The sequence below is a fragment of the Orcinus orca genome, chromosome 12 (assembly GCF_937001465.1).
Source record: "Orcinus orca chromosome 12, mOrcOrc1.1, whole genome shotgun sequence".
Classification (NCBI taxonomy): domain Eukaryota; kingdom Metazoa; phylum Chordata; class Mammalia; order Artiodactyla; family Delphinidae; genus Orcinus; species Orcinus orca.
In genome coordinates this window covers 49,397,266-49,417,413 of record NC_064570.1, presented here as the reverse complement: position 1 = coordinate 49,417,413, position 20,148 = coordinate 49,397,266, and the positions used below count along the sequence as shown (strand labels likewise).

The 20,148-nt window shown below is 42.0% G+C and overlaps 1 protein-coding gene across 1 annotated transcript in view; it reads left to right on the top strand.

Moving 5' to 3' along the window:
- LOC101286846 (uncharacterized) overlaps positions 1–20,148 on the top strand; it is a 31,898-nt gene that overhangs the window by 4,190 nt on the left and 7,560 nt on the right. Inside the window, 7 exon segments of the mRNA XM_049695321.1 lie at positions 42–153; positions 1,594–1,643; positions 2,024–2,200; positions 2,742–2,813; positions 9,076–9,193; positions 11,707–11,869; positions 16,307–16,445. Of these exon segments, the coding sequence (XP_049551278.1) occupies positions 42–153; positions 1,594–1,643; positions 2,024–2,200; positions 2,742–2,813; positions 9,076–9,193; positions 11,707–11,869; positions 16,307–16,445 (831 nt within the window).

Here is a 20,148-nt window from a genome sequence, read left to right as displayed (position 1 = left end):
ACCTCCTGCCTTGGGCTCACATGTCTCTGTTCACTTGTCAGGGCTCTGGAAGCTTTCGTGTCTATTCAACTAGAAAAGGTGGGGCTGCGGGACATTATGCTGAACGCCTTCCTCCTCAGGAAACAAGCCATGGCTGACAGAATGAAGAACCTCGTGAGTGTAGTAAGAAGGAAGAGTGTAGTAAGAAGTAGGAAGATGAGATCTCCTTAAAGATCTCATCATCTTTTACATTTGAACAAATAAAAATTTTTAATTTGGAACCTGTTGCTCTCAGCCTATTTGGTTAGAACTATTGAAAATATAAAGAAATGAAAAAGAGAGTTCAGTAAGAACTAGAAAGGAAGGAATTCAAGCTAATTGCAGTCTAGTTTTTAAAATATGTGCATTTTTCCAAGGGCACATTTTGTTTTGTCACTTTCTAAGCAGACCTAGTTTCAGCACCTACTCTGGAACATTTGACAACTCCTGAGTGACCCACAGGTGCTTAGGGCGTGTAGACAAGGTACACAAGGGCTCTTGCCATCAAATTCACCTGTTATCTTGGTTTTTCAGACACTACCACCATGTTTCTATTAAACAGTTTTATACTAACCTAATCTTTTGAGAAGTATTATGAAATTCAAACCTTTGTCAATTAAAAGTGTTGCTTAATTTTATGGATATTATTTCATTATTCATTAATTTTTTGATGAAGAAGTCCTTAGGCTAATATATAGTTATTTGGGAATGAAATGACAAGGTTCACAATCTCTAGGCTTTGTTCATACCTGTGACTGAAAAGGAAGGACTTCAATTTACCTAATCAAGTTCTACAAATTGGATATGATGGAGGCTAGACCTTCTAGATTACTGCTGAGCAATAATGGGGGCAAAGGACTCCTTTTGATAAGTAATTAAGTAAATTACTTTTTTAACTAAAATATTCAAAAAATATTGACCAAGTGAAAAGTATATTAGCTCATTAACTGCCCTTCAGGAATATCCAATGCCTATCAGATTAGAAAGGGTTCAGACAATGTAATTGTCACTTTTGTCAAGGTCTGGGATTTTAGCCTACTTATAAGCTAATAAGTTAGCCTGTTACTGTTCTGAGGATGCTGGCAGAGGACACAAGACTCCTAGGTCAGAGACAAAGAACTTTGTTACTCACAGCAGAGCCAGCCTCATGAGCCTCATGTTTGCGCCATTTCCTTTTGCCTCCGAGGTTCCACAGGGGCAACATGGAGGAGCCGAGGTACACGCAGTTTTGTGTCACAGTTGAGTAACATTGAGCTTGGGAATCCACCTGCTTTTTTTTCTAGAGAGAGATGTTACCTCATCCCTCCAGACTGCTCTCTGCAAACATAACCCTGAGAAATGGTTCAGGTAAAGAGTGGTAAGGGCCTTGAATTCTTGGCATACTCACAAGATGTGCTGGAGTAGGAAAGACCCACAGAGGAATATCCCCCAGTAGGTTGACCTTCAGAAAGAATATGTCAGCTGTGTGGCCTTCTCCTGCTTTAACTTAGCTATAAGTTTGTACAGATGTATTAGCTTGGGGAATTCTTATAGCCAACTGTCTAATACGAAAACTGTCATTCTCTTTTATCACAGGATGAAATTGGGAAAGTCAAGAGAGATGTTATAGCTGAATATTGCCAGAAGTAAGTATAGTATATGTGAACTACACATGCTGATTTATGACTCTGAACTCAATAAACAACAGTATTATACAGAAATCCATACAATTAATCAGCTGGTTTGTGTTTAAATAAGCCACAGTCCTACTGGATAAAAGCAAATTAAACTGCCTTCTGACACACGGAGGAAGCAGTATCAGAAGTGATGGCTAAGAGGCACTTGGAAGAGATCCATGTCTCTGCCTTCAGACAACAGCAACCTAACCAAAACAGACGTTTCTTCTTGACAGAGGTCCTCTATTCTCTTTGAAAAGTCTCCGGGGACTTATATCCTGGAACTTCCGTGAGAGATGGAAACAACTTAGATTCACCTCTGTACATCATCTCTTCTTCTGACTTTTTAGATTCAACCACCACATGTCTCACTATGCTCTTCGGGGGCAGATCATGGCATACTGCAACAGCCTGAGAGCCCTGCTGGACGATTTCCCTACCATCAGAGATACCTTTTTCGTGGTGGGACAACCACAAGAAAAGAAGGGGTCGAGGCACTCCAAGGAGGGCCTCAAGCCTGACCCCAGGTGCAGAATTCTCTTTAGAGCTTGTTATTCCCCCTCCCCATCCCACTTCTCCTAGGGGAGAGGTTTGTTAAGTTTGGTATGGAAATCTTGCTCCCTTTAACGTATTTAACCTTGATCTTCCGGTCCAGAAGGGGAAAAGAAAGAGCTAACACTCCAAGAATAAGTGTATCTTTGTATTTGAACGCAAAAGGAGTTCTTTGTTTATGGGCTGTTTGACTGCTTTTTCAATCTATGAAGTTTTGTTTACCCCTGGAGTACCCAGAGATTTTCATCAGTCATACCCTTTTACATAGGCCAGCATCTAAAGTAAGCAAACAAATAAGTAAACCTGATCTTGAACTGTTTCTGGCTTCAAATATTTTACTCAGTGGAGTAGAAGAAATATTCAGGAAAAAACAAAACAAAACAGTGATACTCCAGTGCTTTGGATAAATCAGTGTCCTTCCGTACTTCACTGATAGAGAAATATATATATATGTAGAATGATATTAAGTGATAAGAGTGGTGCTGCTTCCATGCCTTCTTATCATGCCTTATCTAGTTTTCCAGATGTTCGTAATTCAGCCTACCTGGAGTTCACTCACTTGGATGGAGGAGTTGGCATACCTGTGCTGTAAGTGACCGAATCTCCTTTGAGGAAAAAAAAAGGGGGTATTACACAGTTACACAGCCTCCAAGAGGGAGCAAAAACACCCTATAGGGTGAGCTGCCTTCCCTCCTTACTCTTTCCCTTTTGGCATGGGCACAGAGTTTAGTTCTGAGTAAGAGTAATAATAAATATGATCACAGAACAGAAAGATGGAAGGGAATTGAAAGACCATTTGTATCAGACCACTCTTTCACTCACTTATCATTCATGGATTATTCAACCATTATTTGTTCTGTGCTTAGTTAGTACCAAGTACTTTGTTATGTATACTGGAGTTACAAAGGTGAATGAGTCATTTTGACTCTGGCAATAAATTCAGTCTAGTGGAGGAAATCTCTATAAACAAACAAGTCACTTCAAAGATTTCAAAGATAACATGTTAGAGTTACATGAAAGTCCCGTGAGGACACAAAAGAGGAAGTGTTGAACTCTAGCCCAGGGCCTCAGGGAGAAAGTCAAAGAAGAGGTGACAAGTAAGTTGGAGTTCACCAAGGAAAAGGTGATGGTAGAACAGACTAGAGAATGCTAGAGAATCAAAGAAGTTGAGTCTCTGCCCTTGACTGACTGATAGCTGGCTATCAAAATAGTGGCCAATCTGACCTTGATACTTATAAGATGACCAGTTTGTGGATTACCAGTGTTTTGTCTCATGAGCCCAGCCAGTACATTCACTTGGGTAGAATTCAGGATTTACCTAATGGAAGAATGCATTAGAGAGAGAAGCAGGGCAAAAAATACCTCAGGAGACTGATAATTTTGCTGAAAGTTTGACTGGACATCTATTGCCCAGTGAGGCTGAAGTGCCTCTTTCTTTCATATAAAAACATCACAGGATAATCCTCTAAGACTTCTTAGTTCCATTTTCTCATCCACCCAATAGCCACGTCAACCATTTATAAACCCAATCTACATTTGGATCAAATTTTAAAAATAGTTTACAGAACTCTAACCGTGAGTTCACTACATTCTTATTTAGGATAAATGGATTAAGGAAGTCTGTTTTGGTTTCTAATCTGTTTTATTTGCAGCCACCAAATAAGGAGGTCAGGATGTAGAGAGGGAAAAAAAATCTCTCCAACTTGCAGGTTTTGCTCTATTCCGTTATTGGTGTGTTTTTTTTGTTTGTTTTTGTTTGTTTTTTTTGTAGATGACGTGTGTTACCTAAAGATTAAGGGAAACAGTCATTTAGATGGGAGAGGCTAGAGCCCTAAATCGTCTGGTCAGTTAATGTGTGATCATTTCAGGACAGGGCTTTGGTCTAGGAAAGTGTGAGCAAAGGGAGTGCCCACCCAGAGCCCAAGTCATATAGTCAGGCAGTGGATGAACAGCAACTGACTGATACAGATTCAGCAATTCTCCACTACACCCATCTCCTGCTTCCTAAAACCTCTAGATTTTAACATGTCCCTTTTGATACACTCACATGACATGGAACATGGAGAAAGGAAGTTCTGTCTTCTGTGGAAGTTTGGAAAAGGTACTGTATATAATTCTAACGCTAACGCTAACCCTAACTCCAAAGTCTATGATTCCATGCATTGAGTATTAATAAGAAATGAACCTCAGCCACAAGAAGGTATAATAGGGAGAGCCATGGCCCAAGAATTAGAATGTTGGACTTTACCCGGCATAGTCATAAGTTGTTCTGAGGTCTCGGGCAAATCACTTTTCTTCAATCTCTGGACTTCAACTTTCCATCAAATAAGTGAGGAGATTGTAGCAGCTCTCTGAAGTTAAACATGCTAAGTTTCTTAGTGCTAAATTGTCTAGAGCTTTATTCCAAGGAATAGGACTGCTCAGGAAAGACTTGCTGGGAAGGGAGCCATCTAAGAATGTTCATGAAATGATCAGTGGTAATCATCCCAGGTCAAGATTAACTAGAGATAAAGGGACAGAGTTGAGGAATGAGGGTCATGGAGAACAGAGGTCCTCACCTTATTCCTAAAATAAGGAGTTGTGTTAGATCAAGGATAAGAAATGTTTTCTTTTAAATGTCAATTCTGTGTCCTGCTGTATTAGTGTCCTGCTGAGGATTCTAAGACATCCCAAACTTGTGATATTGTTGTGATTGATTGGCAATGTCATACCATGGTCAAGGAAAGGGAGAAAGGAGGCCTCCCTGCTTGTGTTTGCCATCCCCTTGACTAGAAGAGCCCCGTAAATTCTGTAGGTCTAAAATTCTAAGATGCTACTTAATCCTTAAAGGCTGTAACATACTGTTTAGTTTTAGCAGAGACACCTGCCCCTAAACCATAACCTAAATAGAAGAGGAGCCAAGGGAAGCTCTCCTCCAAAGAATGATGCCCCTTGAGGGTTCTATGTCCTTCATGGCTCTAGAGGAGACTGGAGTCTGGAGACTGGGATGACACTTGGCCCCACTCCCAGGAGCCATGGCACTGGCTGATAGAGGAGTGAAGCAGGGACAGAAAGAGAGGACACTAACATTCAAGCCCCTACTGTGTGACAGCCAGATCCACCACTATGCCACACTGCTGCTTTATGAGGATTAGAAGAAAGCACGGTTTCCCCCGGGCAGGGGTAGCCCCATGCCAGGGTGCAGAGCTTGGCAAGTAAAGTATAGGCTGGATCTCAGCCACTGCTGGTTGCCTCAGGGCACAATCTGAACAACAGTACATGGTAGCCTTGGTGCCAAGCACTGTATAGCAATGAATTAGACATGGTTCTTTCCCTTCAGGCAAGGGGAAATAGGCAATTACAGTACGTTGTGATAAAGAATAAGATTAAAGTATAATGAAAGCACTCACCAGGAAATATTCAGTATTATCTGAAGGAACAGGGAGGTGGGGATGAGGAGCTAGGTGGGCTTCAGGGAAGAGGGGACACTTAACCTGGGTCTTGAAGGATGACTAGTGTTTCAGGTGCACAAGGAAGAGAAATTCAGTTCATGCTGGGAGACCTGCATGTGTAATGGCACAGAGATATGAGACAGCATGTGGACCTCCCAGTGGCTCCTGTCCAAGGTATGTGAGGATGAGTTGCGGAAGCAGAATGTATAGCATGAAGGGCAACCATCCAGAAGTCTGCCATTTGCCCTTCAACAAACAGGGAGAAGGGGGCAAGATGATTGTCAGCGACCATTTAGGAACCTACTAAAACTGTACAGACAGGAGATGTTTAGGAAGTGAAATCAGCTAGGCCAGGTGCTAGATTTAATGCAGAACTGAGTGAAGAGAAGGAAGAGGAATCTAGGATGTCACCCAGAGTCTCTGGCTTGGGTGAATAAAAAGATGGCAGTGTTGCTGTTGTTTAATGGGTACAGAGTTTCAGTTTTGGAATATGGAAAAAATTTTTTCTGGACATAAATGGTGGTGATGGTTGCACTGCAGTGTTAATATACTTCATGCCACTGAAATGAGCACTTAAAAACAGTTAAAATGGTAAATTTTATGTTATATATGTTTTATCACATTTTATAATGGAGGAAAAAAAGAATGGTAGTGCCATTAAGAGGAGAGATATGGAGGGGGAGATAATGAATCACAGCTCAGAAGCCCCTGTTGTGAATTTCTTCCCTTGGTCTCCCAGCAAGTCTCAGATGCTTCTTATTCTGGATGTTTTCCACTTTCACATACTTCCATTCCTCCATGCTTCTATCATAGCATCATGCTCGCAGGTCTAGCTGCCTCTGGAATGTAAGATCCTTGAGGGCAGAGATTGTCTTCACTTCATATCCTGTGTGTGTGCCTGTGCCTTTGACCTTGGTTTGAAAGGGAGGATGGGGAGGGGAGAGTGAGCCCACAGGAAGTGGGGGCAGTTCCAGCCCCTTTAATTCAATTATGAAATAACAGACCATGTCATCATCTGCTGCTAGGAATTTGGTATGAGGCTTAAGGAAGACTTGGAGTTGTTGAAAAAGGAAATGGACATGAGAGCTGATCAAAGGAAAGAAAACCAATTTTCCCTGGCATGACACAGCTCAGGCTGGAAGCCATTTTTTTGTTGCTGCATCAATGCAATTAGCGGTGTGATTTCCTCTAGCTGTGCTCAGCAGCATGCAACTAGAAGCAGAAAGCAGACTAGCTAGAGGGATCCAGAGCTGGGGTTTTGCTAGATAAGTGGGTCACGAGGACAAAAAAGCAGAGAACCGAAGGTGCTGGTGGGAGAGTAGTTCATGTGCTTGGCTGTGAGACCCAGTGTGGATAGGGAAGGGAGTAGTGGGGGTCAGAATGGAACTGACAGATGGAAGGGGAGGCCAGAGGGCTGGATGACGTCAAGGAGCATATTTTGTGGGGATGAAGGTGGTTTAGTGGGAGTGAATGAGTGAGAAAACTGGAAGAATAAAAGGTTGAGCTGGAAAGTAGGATATTTGAGTTTAAGTCTTTAGAGGTGATATGGTTCCCGGTGATGATAAGGTCTGGAGTGTGGCCCTGGAGTGGGCAGTGAAGGAGAATGGAGGTGAAGGGGGTGATGTCGAGCAGGTCAAGGAATTGTCAGACCACTGAGTTGGTGGGCCATCACAAGCGGGGAAGATTCCTCCCTGCAGGGCTGAGAACCAGGCTTTGCTCCTGCACTGAGCACCGAAAGCTTTCTGCTGCCCTCTCTGTCCCCCTTCAGTAGAGGGCTACCTGCTGCAGGCAGGGGTAGAAATGGCAGGAAATAATGGATGAGAAGGAAAGGATAACATTTGGTAGAGGGCCCTGTGGCTCCAGGAACACATGTGCTTCTCAGAGGCCAAGACTGAGTTCAGCCACCCTGCTGCACGCCCCATGGCCCACAGACCTGTGTGCTCAGACACGGGCCTTATGACTTTTTATTGTTGATAGTCAGTGTTTCCTTGGGGCACCTTCAAACAAATAATAGAGATAAGACGAGCTTAAGCTGGTTTTGACCTACTCCAGGACAGGATAGTCCGACTTTGTGGTTGCTGAAATAAGAGAAGTTCTCCAAACTAACACCACCATACTTTGTTCCTGAGCTTCAAATTACCTGATTAAAACCCTGAGACTTGAGACTACTCCAAGTAGAGTTTTAGTAATTTAAAAAGTTTCGTATTCAGAATGTATGATATCGAAAACATTCAGCCCTCAGTTAAAATGAATTACATTTTACTTTAAGAAATGGAAAGGGTCATCTGAGTCTCTCCTAAGGACCCAGAAATAATGACAATCAAAAAAATGCCCCTATGATTTCCAAAAGGCTCCCTAGAAGGTGAGACCCTCCCGTTGAGAGTCCTTGCTATAGACAATGGAGTGGGAATGGAAACTGGGTACAAGAGAGCAATGGGATCAATAGGACCTGAGGGATAAAGAAGGAAGCATCTAAAAATGACTCCCTGGTTTCTGGTTTTGAGGACTTGGGGGTTGTGTTTCTTTTAACACAGGAGGAAGCCTGGGATCGGGGTGCGGGTAGGGGTGAGGAGTTCAGTTCTTGCCTTTTTTGACCAAGGTGCCCTGAGGCACTGCCAGCCAAGGTGGAGCAAGTTGGGGCTCTGGAGCTGTGGAAGGGCTTCAGAGGAGCTGGAGACATTCTGTTTCCCAGGCCAGGTAGTGGGTACCTGGGCTTGTGTGAATCCTTACACCAGACATATATGAATTATGTATTTGTATGTAAACCAGTAACGAAGAGATAGCAATACTGCTGCCTAAGAAATGATCAAGTATTTGAAGGAGGAAGAAAGGAGAAAGAAGGAAAAGTGGGCCAGAGTCTAGAGAACCTGGCAGGAAACGTGGTGGGGAGAGAAGGAAAATAGAGGCTGGTCTCCAGAGCCTGGATTCTAGAACTAGACGGACCTGCGCTTAAATCTCAACTTCATCTTTTAGGAGCTGGATAGGAAAGATCTACGTAGCCTGGTAGGGCCTCAGTTTTCTCATCTGTGAAACAGGAACGACATAGGAACATCCCAAGGTTGTCGTAAGAATTAAGTGAGAAAATGTCACCCGAGGTATGGTGCTGGCACTTAATTTATGCCCTCCGCTTCCTTTCTTATTACACCTTTCCCTCCCCCTGTGCCCACTCCTTCCTCCCGATAACAGCTGAAGCTAAAACCAGCCCAACTGCTCTTCTCCTGTTGAGTTATTTATAACTGTGGCCACTTGTGAGCAGCCTGAAAAGGAGGGCTGCTGCCCTTGGGCTTAGACGCTGGGTGTGTGTGTCACCACAACGTGGGCTCTGGGGCTGTGGCTGGAGGGCGGTGGTAAGTTCATGCCAGACGCCCCTTTTAGAAAGAGAAATGCTGTACTCCCGGAGTTTTCTTCTCATGCCGCAGGAGTTTTCAGCCCTGGCCGCGATGTTTGCTGCCTGCTGACGGGAAAGTCTTCCTCAATTTATGGTTCATACCCCATCCTTCTGAAGTGCTGATTATGTTCAAAACTCTTCCTGAAAAGGTTTGTATTTTTTTATGTGTGCCAGAATGGAAATTGGCTTTTTTATGTCCCACAGTTAAACATATCAATTTCAGAGAATATCTCTTGTTTTTTTTTTTTTTCAGGAACACCTAATAACTGAAATCTCACAGCTCCTCATGTTTTTGCCTGCTTTATTATATTTTCCCTTGTGCCTCATTATTTCATAGTTCTGTTTCTCCATGGTCATTACTGAACACTAATTGGAGCTTCCGACATTCCTTATTAATCCTTAATTTCCTCCACAACGCCAAGAAAATCCCACCCTGATGCGCTGAAACTAAGGAGAGGTTGAGATCGCACTTAATCACAGTCATTAGCTGGTTCCTGTTTTTTGAGGGGTTCCTCTAAGTACCTCATTTACTGATGGAGGGTGACCATTAAAAAAGAGTAGATATAGAAATACATAAAGCATTCAAGTATTAGTTAAATAAAATGCAATGTTGAAAATGGCAATTTGGGAACATTCTGATTTTTCTTTGTAAGTGAAAACCTGTTTAGCAATTTAGGTTTCTTACCCTTTCTTTCTTCCCCCCCCCAGGTTTATTGAGGTGTAATTAACAAATAAAATTGTATATATTTAAAGTGTACAGCATGATGATTTGATATACATATACATTGTGAAATGATTACCACAGTTAAGCTAATTAATACATTTATCACCTCACATAGTTACCTTGTTTTTGGAGGTGAGAATGCTTGTCTAACTCTCTTAACAAATTTCAAGTATAAAATACAGTGTTATTAACTATAGTCACCATGCTGTACATTAGATCCTCAGAACTTATTTATCTTATAAATAAAGTTTGTACCTTTTGACCAACATCAGCCCATCTCCCCCATCCCCTGGCAACCAACCACCTTTCTATAAGTTTGACCTTTTCATTTTGATTAGATTCCACATATGAATGAGATCATACAGTGTATGTCTTTCTCTGTCTGGCTTATTTCACTTAGCATAATGTCATCCAAGTTTACCCATGTTGTTGTAAATGGCAAGGTTTTCTTCTTTTTTATGTCTAAATAATATTCCTGTGTGTTTGCATGCATGTGTGTGTGACATTTTCTTTATCCATTTATCCATCTACTGGACACTTAGGTTGTTTCCATATCTTGGCTATTGTGAGTAATGCTACATGGAAGTATGAATAATCTCCTTGATATACTGATTTTATCTCCTTTGGATATATACTCAGAAGTGGGATTGCTGGATCATATGGTAATTTTACATGCAACAGAATGAAACTGAATCCCTATCTTACACCAATCACAAAAATTAACTTCAGGTGGATTAAATACTTATCTGTAAGACTGGAAACCATAAAATCAGAGAAGAAAACAGGGAAAAAGCTCTTTGACACCAGTCTTGGCAATGATTTTTTGGATACAACAACAAAAGCACAGGCAACAAAAGCAAAAATGAACAAGTGGGATAACATCAAACTAAAAGGTCTCTGCTAGTAAAGAAAAAACTCAACAAAAGGAGAAGGCAACCTACATAATGCAAGAAAATATTTGCAAACTATATATCTGATAAGGGGATAATACCTAAAATATGTAAGGAACTCATATAACTCAATAGCAAAAGCAAAAACAAAACAAAGAAAAAAAATTTAAACCAATAATCCGATTTTAAAATGGTCGAAGGACCTGAACAGACATTTTTCCAAAGGATATACCAATGACCAATACATAAATGAACAGGTGCTCAGTATCACTAATCGTCGGGGAAATGCAAATCAAAACCATGATGAGATACCACCTCACACCTGTTAGGATGGCTATTATTAAAAAAAAGACGAGAAAACAAGTCTTGGTGAGGGTGTGGAGAAAAGGGGACACTTGTGCACCTTTGGTAGGAATGTCAATTGGTGCAGCCACTATGGAAAACAGTATGGAGATTCCTCAAAAAATTAGAAATAGAACTACCCTTTATTTCATTCATTCACGGAAGAATTTTTAGGGTTTTTAAAAATATATAAAACTACTTCCTTCTGCAGTTAAATCATAATTTTTCTCTTTTCCTTCACTGAATGTTGATATTTATGATCCATTGTTTGTTTTTCAATCATGTGTTTAAACTGTGTTGATAAGTAGTTATGTTTTGCTTACAGGTATTCCCTCAGGGTAATGTTGTCTGAATATGAGTCCCTGCTAGGAATTTATTTGTGACCCTTGTAATTCATTGATAGTTAGTCATACAAACACATTTTGATGTGTTTTTGGCCTCCAATGGCTTTAAACAAAGAGAAACACTTTGCTTTAATTCCCCAGCCAGAGTTACCTTGTCCAAAGACATATATAACCTGAGTTCATGAAAAGGCTTGTTCTTTTTTTCAGATATTATCCTGTAACTATTATCCTGTATTATACTGTGAAAATGTTTATCTAAATATTCTTGTTTAAATATATTATTCCTAATCGATGCTCATATATTTTTATATCCCTTTAGAAGCTTCTTGAAAATTATTTCCTTGTATTGATTTTACCCACAGGTAGCTTTTAGAGCCTTAAAGCTAACTCTACAGCTGATAGCCCGTCTCCATGACATTGTGGCCTACCTCTTCAGTTTGGCTAAACTTGGAAATCATCCAAATTTTGAATTTCCTCTAAGTCCTAACCCTCTGAGAGATGACTGGGGAGGAACTAAGGGTATTGGTAAGTGATTAAAGGTGATTAAAATTGCCTTCAATATTCAGTTGAAATTCCATGAAGCTCTTTTTTTTTTTCAGCTTTATTGAGGCCTAATTGAAGAATAAAATTGTCATATATTTGAAGTGAACAACTTTATATTTGATATACATATACATTGTGAAAGGATTTCCCCCATCTACTTAATTACTATGAAGCTTTTAATACCTGGAAAGACAGGACTAAAATATTTCCTCATAAATGACAGAAGGGCAAAGGGAAAGTCCCATTATATACTGCCTCCAAACGGATTGATTCAACATTTACAGGTTAAACCATGGAGTATGCCAAGTCAGAATTTGGGGGGCCTGGGTTTTTACCCTGCCTCTGTCACTTGGTTTACTAAAAGCTGGGCACTTTACTCCCTGGCTCTATGTTTGTCATCTGTAAAACAGGGGTGACAACACCTGTCTCAGGGAGATGTTCTGTGGATTAAAATCTGTAAAAATTCTAGAAGGATGTACAAGTCCCCATTAAATATTAGCTTTGCTTTCATTCCCTTTCCCCTTCTGGGCTTCGTGAACTAATGTGGCAAGGTCAAGGCCAAGCATTCACTGTCAAGAAGCTTGCAGACAGCCCTCAGTAAGCTTACAATGACCTGGTAGTCCTGTTAGTAAGAATAGTTGAGGCTTTTGTTTTATCTGCCCAGTGCTAATCCGTGAACTCTCACTCAGCACAAGTTCTCAGATAAATGCATGAGGTAAATTAAAGACACTGAAATGCTTAGTAAGCTAAGCTGGGTTTATCAGAAGCAGTGAAACTGGTCTTACTATTTAAATAATTTGACTCCCATCCTAATTATGTCATTAGTCATGTAAATATTCATCAATTAACAGCAGTATATTATAACATAGTAGACAAGGATTTTAAAGTGTGAGAAGAGCCAAAGAAATGAGGTAACGTGCCTATCTAAACTTAGTGGTCTTAAAACAAACATGATATAATCTGAACCTATTCCTCTCTGGGCGGTGCATCAAGGAAATGTTGTGGGAGATTCTGACTTGTTCCACAAGGAAGATTGATCCTATATCTGAGGAGAGGCAGCATGAAGAAGGGAAGGGGTTGGTGCTACCTCAGCAGAAAGCACAGAATTGTTGCAGGCCTACTAGCAAGTCTTCAATATAAGCATCAAGAGATTACAGAAGTTCCAAAGCACTCTTAGCTCCTTTCCTTTTGCTAATCTGGGGACTGTCGTAAGGGGTTAACTCAGAAAATAAACTAAGATGCTCTGCAGTGGAGCTGGATGTTGGGAGGGTGTGGGGCTGGACTGTAGATGAGGGACAGGAGAAAGGAGGATGGGCAAGGAAGAATGCTATCGCTGCCCTTGAGAAGATGAGATAGAAGCCAAGGTAGGGCCAGAGCCATGTTTCCAAAAGAAGTCACTGCATAGGAAGTTCTGTAGCAACTGGGAGGGAAGAGCCCGCAGGGAGGGTGATCTGGGGGGACTTGTCCTCACTTGAATCAATGGAGAAAAATAGGAGGGCTTGTCCTAAAGGGGGACAAGAAAAGGATACTGGCAAAGATAACAGGCAGGACTACACATGGCCAGTCCAGAGAGAATGATGAACCCACCAGTGCAACACTGAGGGATAGTGGTAAATGAGGCCAAATTGTTGAGGACCTAGAATTGAGGATGAAGGAAATTGGTTTTTTACTACTTAAATGCTTATGAACCGGAAACAATTGAAATAATTGGGGCCCAGGCTTTCCAAGGTGTACAACTAGAGAGACACACCTTGTCATGTTGCCAGTAAAAACATTTGTGCTCCAGGGAGAATGTGCAAAGTTTTACATACTCTGCTTCGCTGAAAATAGATAAAGAGCAAACTGAACTAAAAAAAATTCCATTCTAAGATAATCATCTTTTTTAAAAGGCTAGGCTGCTCAGTTCCTGGCCTGCTTCCCAGAGGAGACAAGGAAAACTAAGGTGAACAGAGGAGACGGGTCTGTTCATAGACCCACCCAACTCCTTTTAGCCATTTCAGAGCTGTTTGGAGTTAAAGTGACTTTTGAAGACTTATGTGCTTTAAAATATCTTTTAAAGAGACACTTCGAATTTCAGCTGTGGTCCTCCCACTTGACTGAGGAAGCAGCTATGAGATACTGTGGGCTAGTTCTGTGGACCCTGCCAAATTTTCTCCTTCCCTGAAAGCCAGCAACTCCCTTTGGAGTCAGTGTGAAGCAGAGGGTGGAATCAGAATGTAGGAGTTTACATTATGATTTTCTTGTAAAGGATTAGGAGGCCAATTAAACCCAGACACTACACACTGAACTCAGGGTTTCATGAACAAAATGTACTGGCTTTGAGTATTCACATGGAAGCAGGGCCACTGTGATTCTGCTCTCTCTGTCTGATTTCCCAAAGGGAACCCTCCTGGGGAAAGGCACAAGAAGAGGCTCATTTGTTTCCCGGCGGAGGGTCTCCTCCCACCACCCCCATGACCACACGGCAACCATCTGCCGCCTCCTCACAGACAGGCTGCCTTCCCTGCCTGTGCCTGCCATCTCTGCTCCCACTGAGCCATGTGAGCCCACAAGAAAGGGAGACCCAAATGAGGACTGTTACCAGTGCGTAACAAAGAAAAGGTAGACCCTCCTCCACACCTGTACTTTAATGATAATGCCACCTGTCAGCACAGAACAATTTTGCTGGGAAGTGATCGTGTAAAAGTGCACACACAGCATTATATAAACAGTAATGGAAATAATGAAAAGAGAAAAATCACCCGTAATCCAACCATTGTAACAAGTGAAATATTTTTATTTATCCTTACTTCCTTCTAGCCCTTGCCCAAAATACATTTTACAGAGCTTTAATCACAGGGTATGTACAACTTCGGATTCTTTTTTCATTGTCATTGCAGGCGATGATAAACCTTTCCCCCTGGTTGCTGCATAGCCTGACAGAGTGTATTGCTTGTAGACCAGCCACGTTAGACCTTGAACAAATAAGGCTCACTGACCATCACTTCTCCCATCCAGTGCAACATTCTTAAAGTTCTTGTACAATTTGATCTGTGACTCCTCTTCTGGTGGAAGTTTCTTTTCAGCCCAATATGACCATCAGATTTATAGAGGATTCATAAAAACTCTAATGATTGGCCCCAATTCTTTTGTGGCTGGGAAAATACCCAAAAAACATTTTTCTGTGGTGTGTAAAACATCAAATGGATATAAAATCTGGACTGCTCATCTTTTCCTAAAGCCAAGAGCATATATTGCAAGTACATATTAGCAACCATTCTCAGACCTGGCTCTGCCCTGATCAGGCTCTCAGGGACAGCCTCCCTGCTCCCTCAGTTCCCCTGCCTTCCATGCCAGAAATGTAGGAAGAGATCCAGTACCGGGCCAGATAGGGTACAAGGCTGCTCAAGTCTGGATGAGAGGTTGACATAGAGTAACTCCGGAAATGCTTCGTGGATCTCCCATCTCACTTCTGCCATGGGCTACAATCAGGGATGGTGATCAATTTCCCAATCCTTCTCTTCCCATAGCAGGGATGTCCTCTCAAGTAGAAAACTATCACTGTGCCCACAGGGAGCTGATGAGCACTTCAGATCAGCTGACATTCTGGTAGCCCCGGAAATGGGGCCCACCCACCTGCCCCATCAGTGCTCCCTAAGGGCTTGTCATTTTCTTGCTGTGCTCTCCCATTCTAAGCAGCTCATTTCCTGAGCCAATAATAGAGATGCTAGTACAGCCATCTAGACCCAGGCCAGGTTCCTCAAACCAGTATTGAGTGCCCCAAAAGGCCTCTAACTTAAATTTCCATCCAAAACACATATAAATCTTTTGCAGTAAGGGTCCAAGAAATAAGCCAATTTAGGATCTCCCACATCTACTCCTAAAATGATGAGAATCTCCTAGAAGGATCTATGTATGTGTCTGTATACATGTATACATATATGTGTACATATTTTTGCTTGCCTTGGATGGTCCTGAGTCTTCTTTAATCTATGAGCCATTGACAGGATGAGCCAGTGACAGGGCTGATTTGAATGGCATGGCTATGAGAAATGAGTGCTGGTTTATAGTAATTTCAAGCCCCTAATAGACTTACTGAGGCCTATACTTTCCCATTCCTTGTAATTTCTCTTTTTCAATCTATTTAGAGTCTGTAGCCTTATAAACACTGAAACTTTCTTTCAACAGTATGTTCTTATTCTGCTGAAAAGCAAAGCAAGTTATTACATTCCTGAGGGAGGAAGGAAGGAAGGAAAGATAAATCAGACCTTGGGTTCTAGAACATAAGGCTTTGCTGATCTTGCAAAACATATAATTAGTATACTCACAAACAAAGAGAAGTCAATTTAGGTAAAAAGTTAGCTTTGGAGGTGAAATGGTTCACAGGGTAGCTAGGGTAGCCTGTGTTTCACAGTGAGTAAAATGTCGTCCATCTTCTAGGGTCTGAGCTTCAAGAGCTGCAGAAAATGATTGACAGCCTCCAGAGACCCCAAGACCCCACTGTGGTGTCCCAGGTCCTCCTCCTTCAAAGGAAGGTTATGTTTCTGCAGTTTGATGCTGCAGTGAGGTACCTCATCCGGTAAGGGCTGGAGTGCTAATCCTGTCCAATAAATTCTGTGGGGCAGGTGTTTCTGAGTGATCATGGAGGGAGGCCACTCTTGGCACTATTAGATAATGAGCTTTAAATAGTCGGGGGCACAACCTGATCCAGAACACTGCCGCTACCAAACACGTTCGGCTGCGGAGGCTGTCCAGGTGAACTGTGTTTTTGTTGGATAATAATATTCTTGATTTTATTAAATGTGATTTCAATATAGTTAGTTTGCATAACAGGCTGTTTTATTGGGAATCACATTTTTTATACTTCTGAAGATGATTTTTCCTAAGAGTTTTATTTTTTCAGCCCTTAATTACCTTTCAAAAACACAGAATTTTTCACTGCACATCTGAAACCAATGGAAATCACCACCTGAGTTAAATTTATAAATAAGTTAATTTACCTCTGGCCTTGTAGGTATTAAATACTCTGCATTCAAAAAGAATGTTTATTTGGTTAATTAATCATGACTGATGAAAAAATTAGCTTGGATTAAGAGTCACAATGTTTCCGGTATAAATAATAAGCTGTGTATGGGAAGGGAAGAGGTCAGGCCTGAGGGTCTCTGCTTATTCTTAAATTGTCAAAATTAATTAACTTCATTTGATAAAGTCCCAGTGTGAGTATTTAGTCAATGAGGGGGACCTGGGAGGGCAGTGCTTTTATCTGTGGATTATAATCACTTCCCACCATTAGTATGAGTGTCCATAGAGAATAGAAATGTGGGGCTTGTACTGAACCATATTTTCTCTTTCTGCTCTGCTTTTTCTTACTCTGAGCATCATGGGACTCTGCATTTAGAATGCAAATTCAGCAGGACAAGAAATCAGGCTAATTTGTTTTCTTTTGATTGACAAACAGCTTTGGGAGCTGTAGCTTTGTCAAGCACGTAGGATATAAAGGTTTTGACTAATTGTCATGATGGCCATTCATTAGCCCTCTGGGCTCTGAAATCTCTCAAGTCCGAATTTGCAAGGAATTTACATAGGATGAAGAAATAGGACTATACCCCAGAAGTTCTTGGATTCCAGCTCCATGTAGTTCAGCTTGCTCCTGTTCTCCCAGGGGAGCCACTCTGCTTCCCCCAGGAACTGCTTTATGGGGCTTTCTCTGCCCTGGTGCTCTCAGTCTGCAGGAATGGAGGGCACTGTGTCCTATGACTGGTTTCAGTATATTCAGTATATTTTTCAGAGGACCTCAGAAGGAACCAGGAGTCCTTCATTCATAGCATTTCCTCCAGCCTTTTTTCTTCAGAGGTCTTTGGGGTGTGTCTGTGTTTGGAATCACACAGCCAGTGAGTAGCAGACCAGAATTAGAACCTATGTGCCTTTGACTCCAAAGCCTGAGAGCTAGGATGGATGCCAGACAGCAGCAGGATTGATGGAAAGGGAGACTCCAAAGAGAAGGCAAGAGGCAGGAGGAAAGGAGAAGCTGAAAGATAAATGTCTTTCCGCTTGAGGATTTTACTTAGTGCTGAACCTGCAAGCAAGGAGAAGTCCTTAGATAACCAAAAGAGACAGGAAGCTTGGAGAAGTTCCCTCGCCCTTCCCAGAGCTCACCAACTGAGTAAATATGACTGTTTACCCCAGGGAACTTTTTGCTTATGTAAACTGAAGACTTCTCCTGAGTTTGAAAAGAAGGAACTGTTACCTGGAATGAGAACAGCATACTTCCATAGACCAGGGGAGGAGAAGAAGCATGTAGCTCAAGGCCAACAGGACAGTGGCCCTGTAGAGTCCCCTCATATCTGGCCTCTGCTTCTCTGTGGCATAGACCAGCTCAGATTGCAAGAAAGTTTAATGTTTCTAGGCACAAAAGTTTCACTCTGCTCCTGTCGACCTGTCCTCTGCCAAGGACCTGATAGAAATTGGTGCTGTCCTCTGATGGCATCAGAATCACATTGCCCAGGGCCTGTCATTCACCTCTGGGCATGTCCACCAACCTATAAGAGTTATTTATTAGCCAGAGCAAGAAATGCCTGAGGATTGAGTTTATCTTTAATTTCAGGTGAATTAATCATTTGCGCCAAAGGTAAATGCTTCAGTAGTACAATTGGTTCTAATCAATCTCATCTGTTTAAGTTAGAGATCAGCAAACTACTGCCATAGGCCCCTGCCTGATTTTGTAAGGCCTGTGGGCTAAGGATGTTTGGTTTTTTTTTTTCTTTTTTTAATTAATGTATTTTATTTTTGCTGTATTGGGTCTTCGTTTCTGTGCGATGGCTTTCTCTAGTTGTGGCAAGCGGGGGCCACTCTTCATCGCGGTGCGCGGGCCTCTCACTATCGCGGCCTCTCTTGTTGCGGAGCACAGCCTCCAGACGCGCAGGCTCAGTAGTTGTGGCTCACGGACCTAGTTGCTCCGCGGCATGTGGGATCCTCCCAGACCAGGGCTCGAACCCGTGTCCCCTGCATTAGCAGGCAGACTCTCAACCACTGCGCCACCAGGGAAGCCCTAAGGATGGTTTTTATGTGTTTAAATGGTTGAGGGAAAAACTCAAGAGTAGTATTTTGTGACACATGAAAATTATGTGGAATTCAAGTTTCTGTGTCCAGAAATGAAGGTTTTTTTGGAACACAGCCAGGCGTATTCATTTATAGATAGTCTCTGACTGCTTTCACACTAGAACCACAGAGTTGAATAGTTGCAACAGAGATTATATGATTCACGAAGCTGAAAATATTTACTATCTGACCCTTTAAGAAAGAGTTTGCCACTCCCTCCCTGATTTAAAGGATTGAATTCATTTGAAATTCAAGAATGGAGGGAAACCAGAAAAAAAAAAAAAAGTCCCTCAAAGGAATTCTATAGGACAGAATAAAACATATGGCATGCAGAGTGCCACTGATCTGAGTGTATTATTGATGTTCAGAGTGAATACGGTAAAAAGGAGGAATTTAAGGCAATAAACCAAAGGTAACTTAACTTTCTGCAATAAGCCTGATTTAAGAGTTCATCAAGCAGTCTCTCAAGAAGCAACACCAATTTCTTAGTCCTCGAATTTGTGTTGGTTTTCTCTTCATTTTTCAATTTATCTTTATGCTCACCTAGTTTGAGTGTCTCTGAACACACAGATATTAAAGTGTGCTTCAGGGTTATCTAGGGATGTCTGGGCGACACAGAGAAGGCCCCATGTGCTCCTGGTCTCCAGCGCCTGAGAAGTAAAGAGCCACAACTTTTGCCTGGCCTCCTCCGGCCACTTTGCAGGCGTTTTTTGGGTTTCATTTTCTTTTTCATATCCTTGCATCCAGGAAAAACCCTAGCATGTGTCCCATGAATTCCCTGCTCCCTGTGGCTACAGCCAGCTTGCCTGGGATCGCATTATGGCTGACTCTGTCACACACAGCATGACTGGTATTCTTGGAAACCCTTGACCGCTTATTGACAGTAAGGCAGCTGGAGTGTGGCAAAACAGTTTGGAGAACGTGATACATCTATCCTTGTATTTTAGTGGACTGCTGGGGAGACATGACTTTATTAGGGGCTAGCAGTTGGCAGGTGTAGCACTGGCACAGGCAACAAGCTGACCTTTCATTCCTGTGAGTTTCCCTGTATCTTGAGTGCTGCTGGCAAGCTGCACTGGTCAGACCTACCCCAGCAGAAGGCTCAGGCCAGGTTTACCAACTGAGGGTCTGAATGAGTTGTCACAGTGAGCTGTTTTCAGTATTTCTAAAGACATGATGAAAAA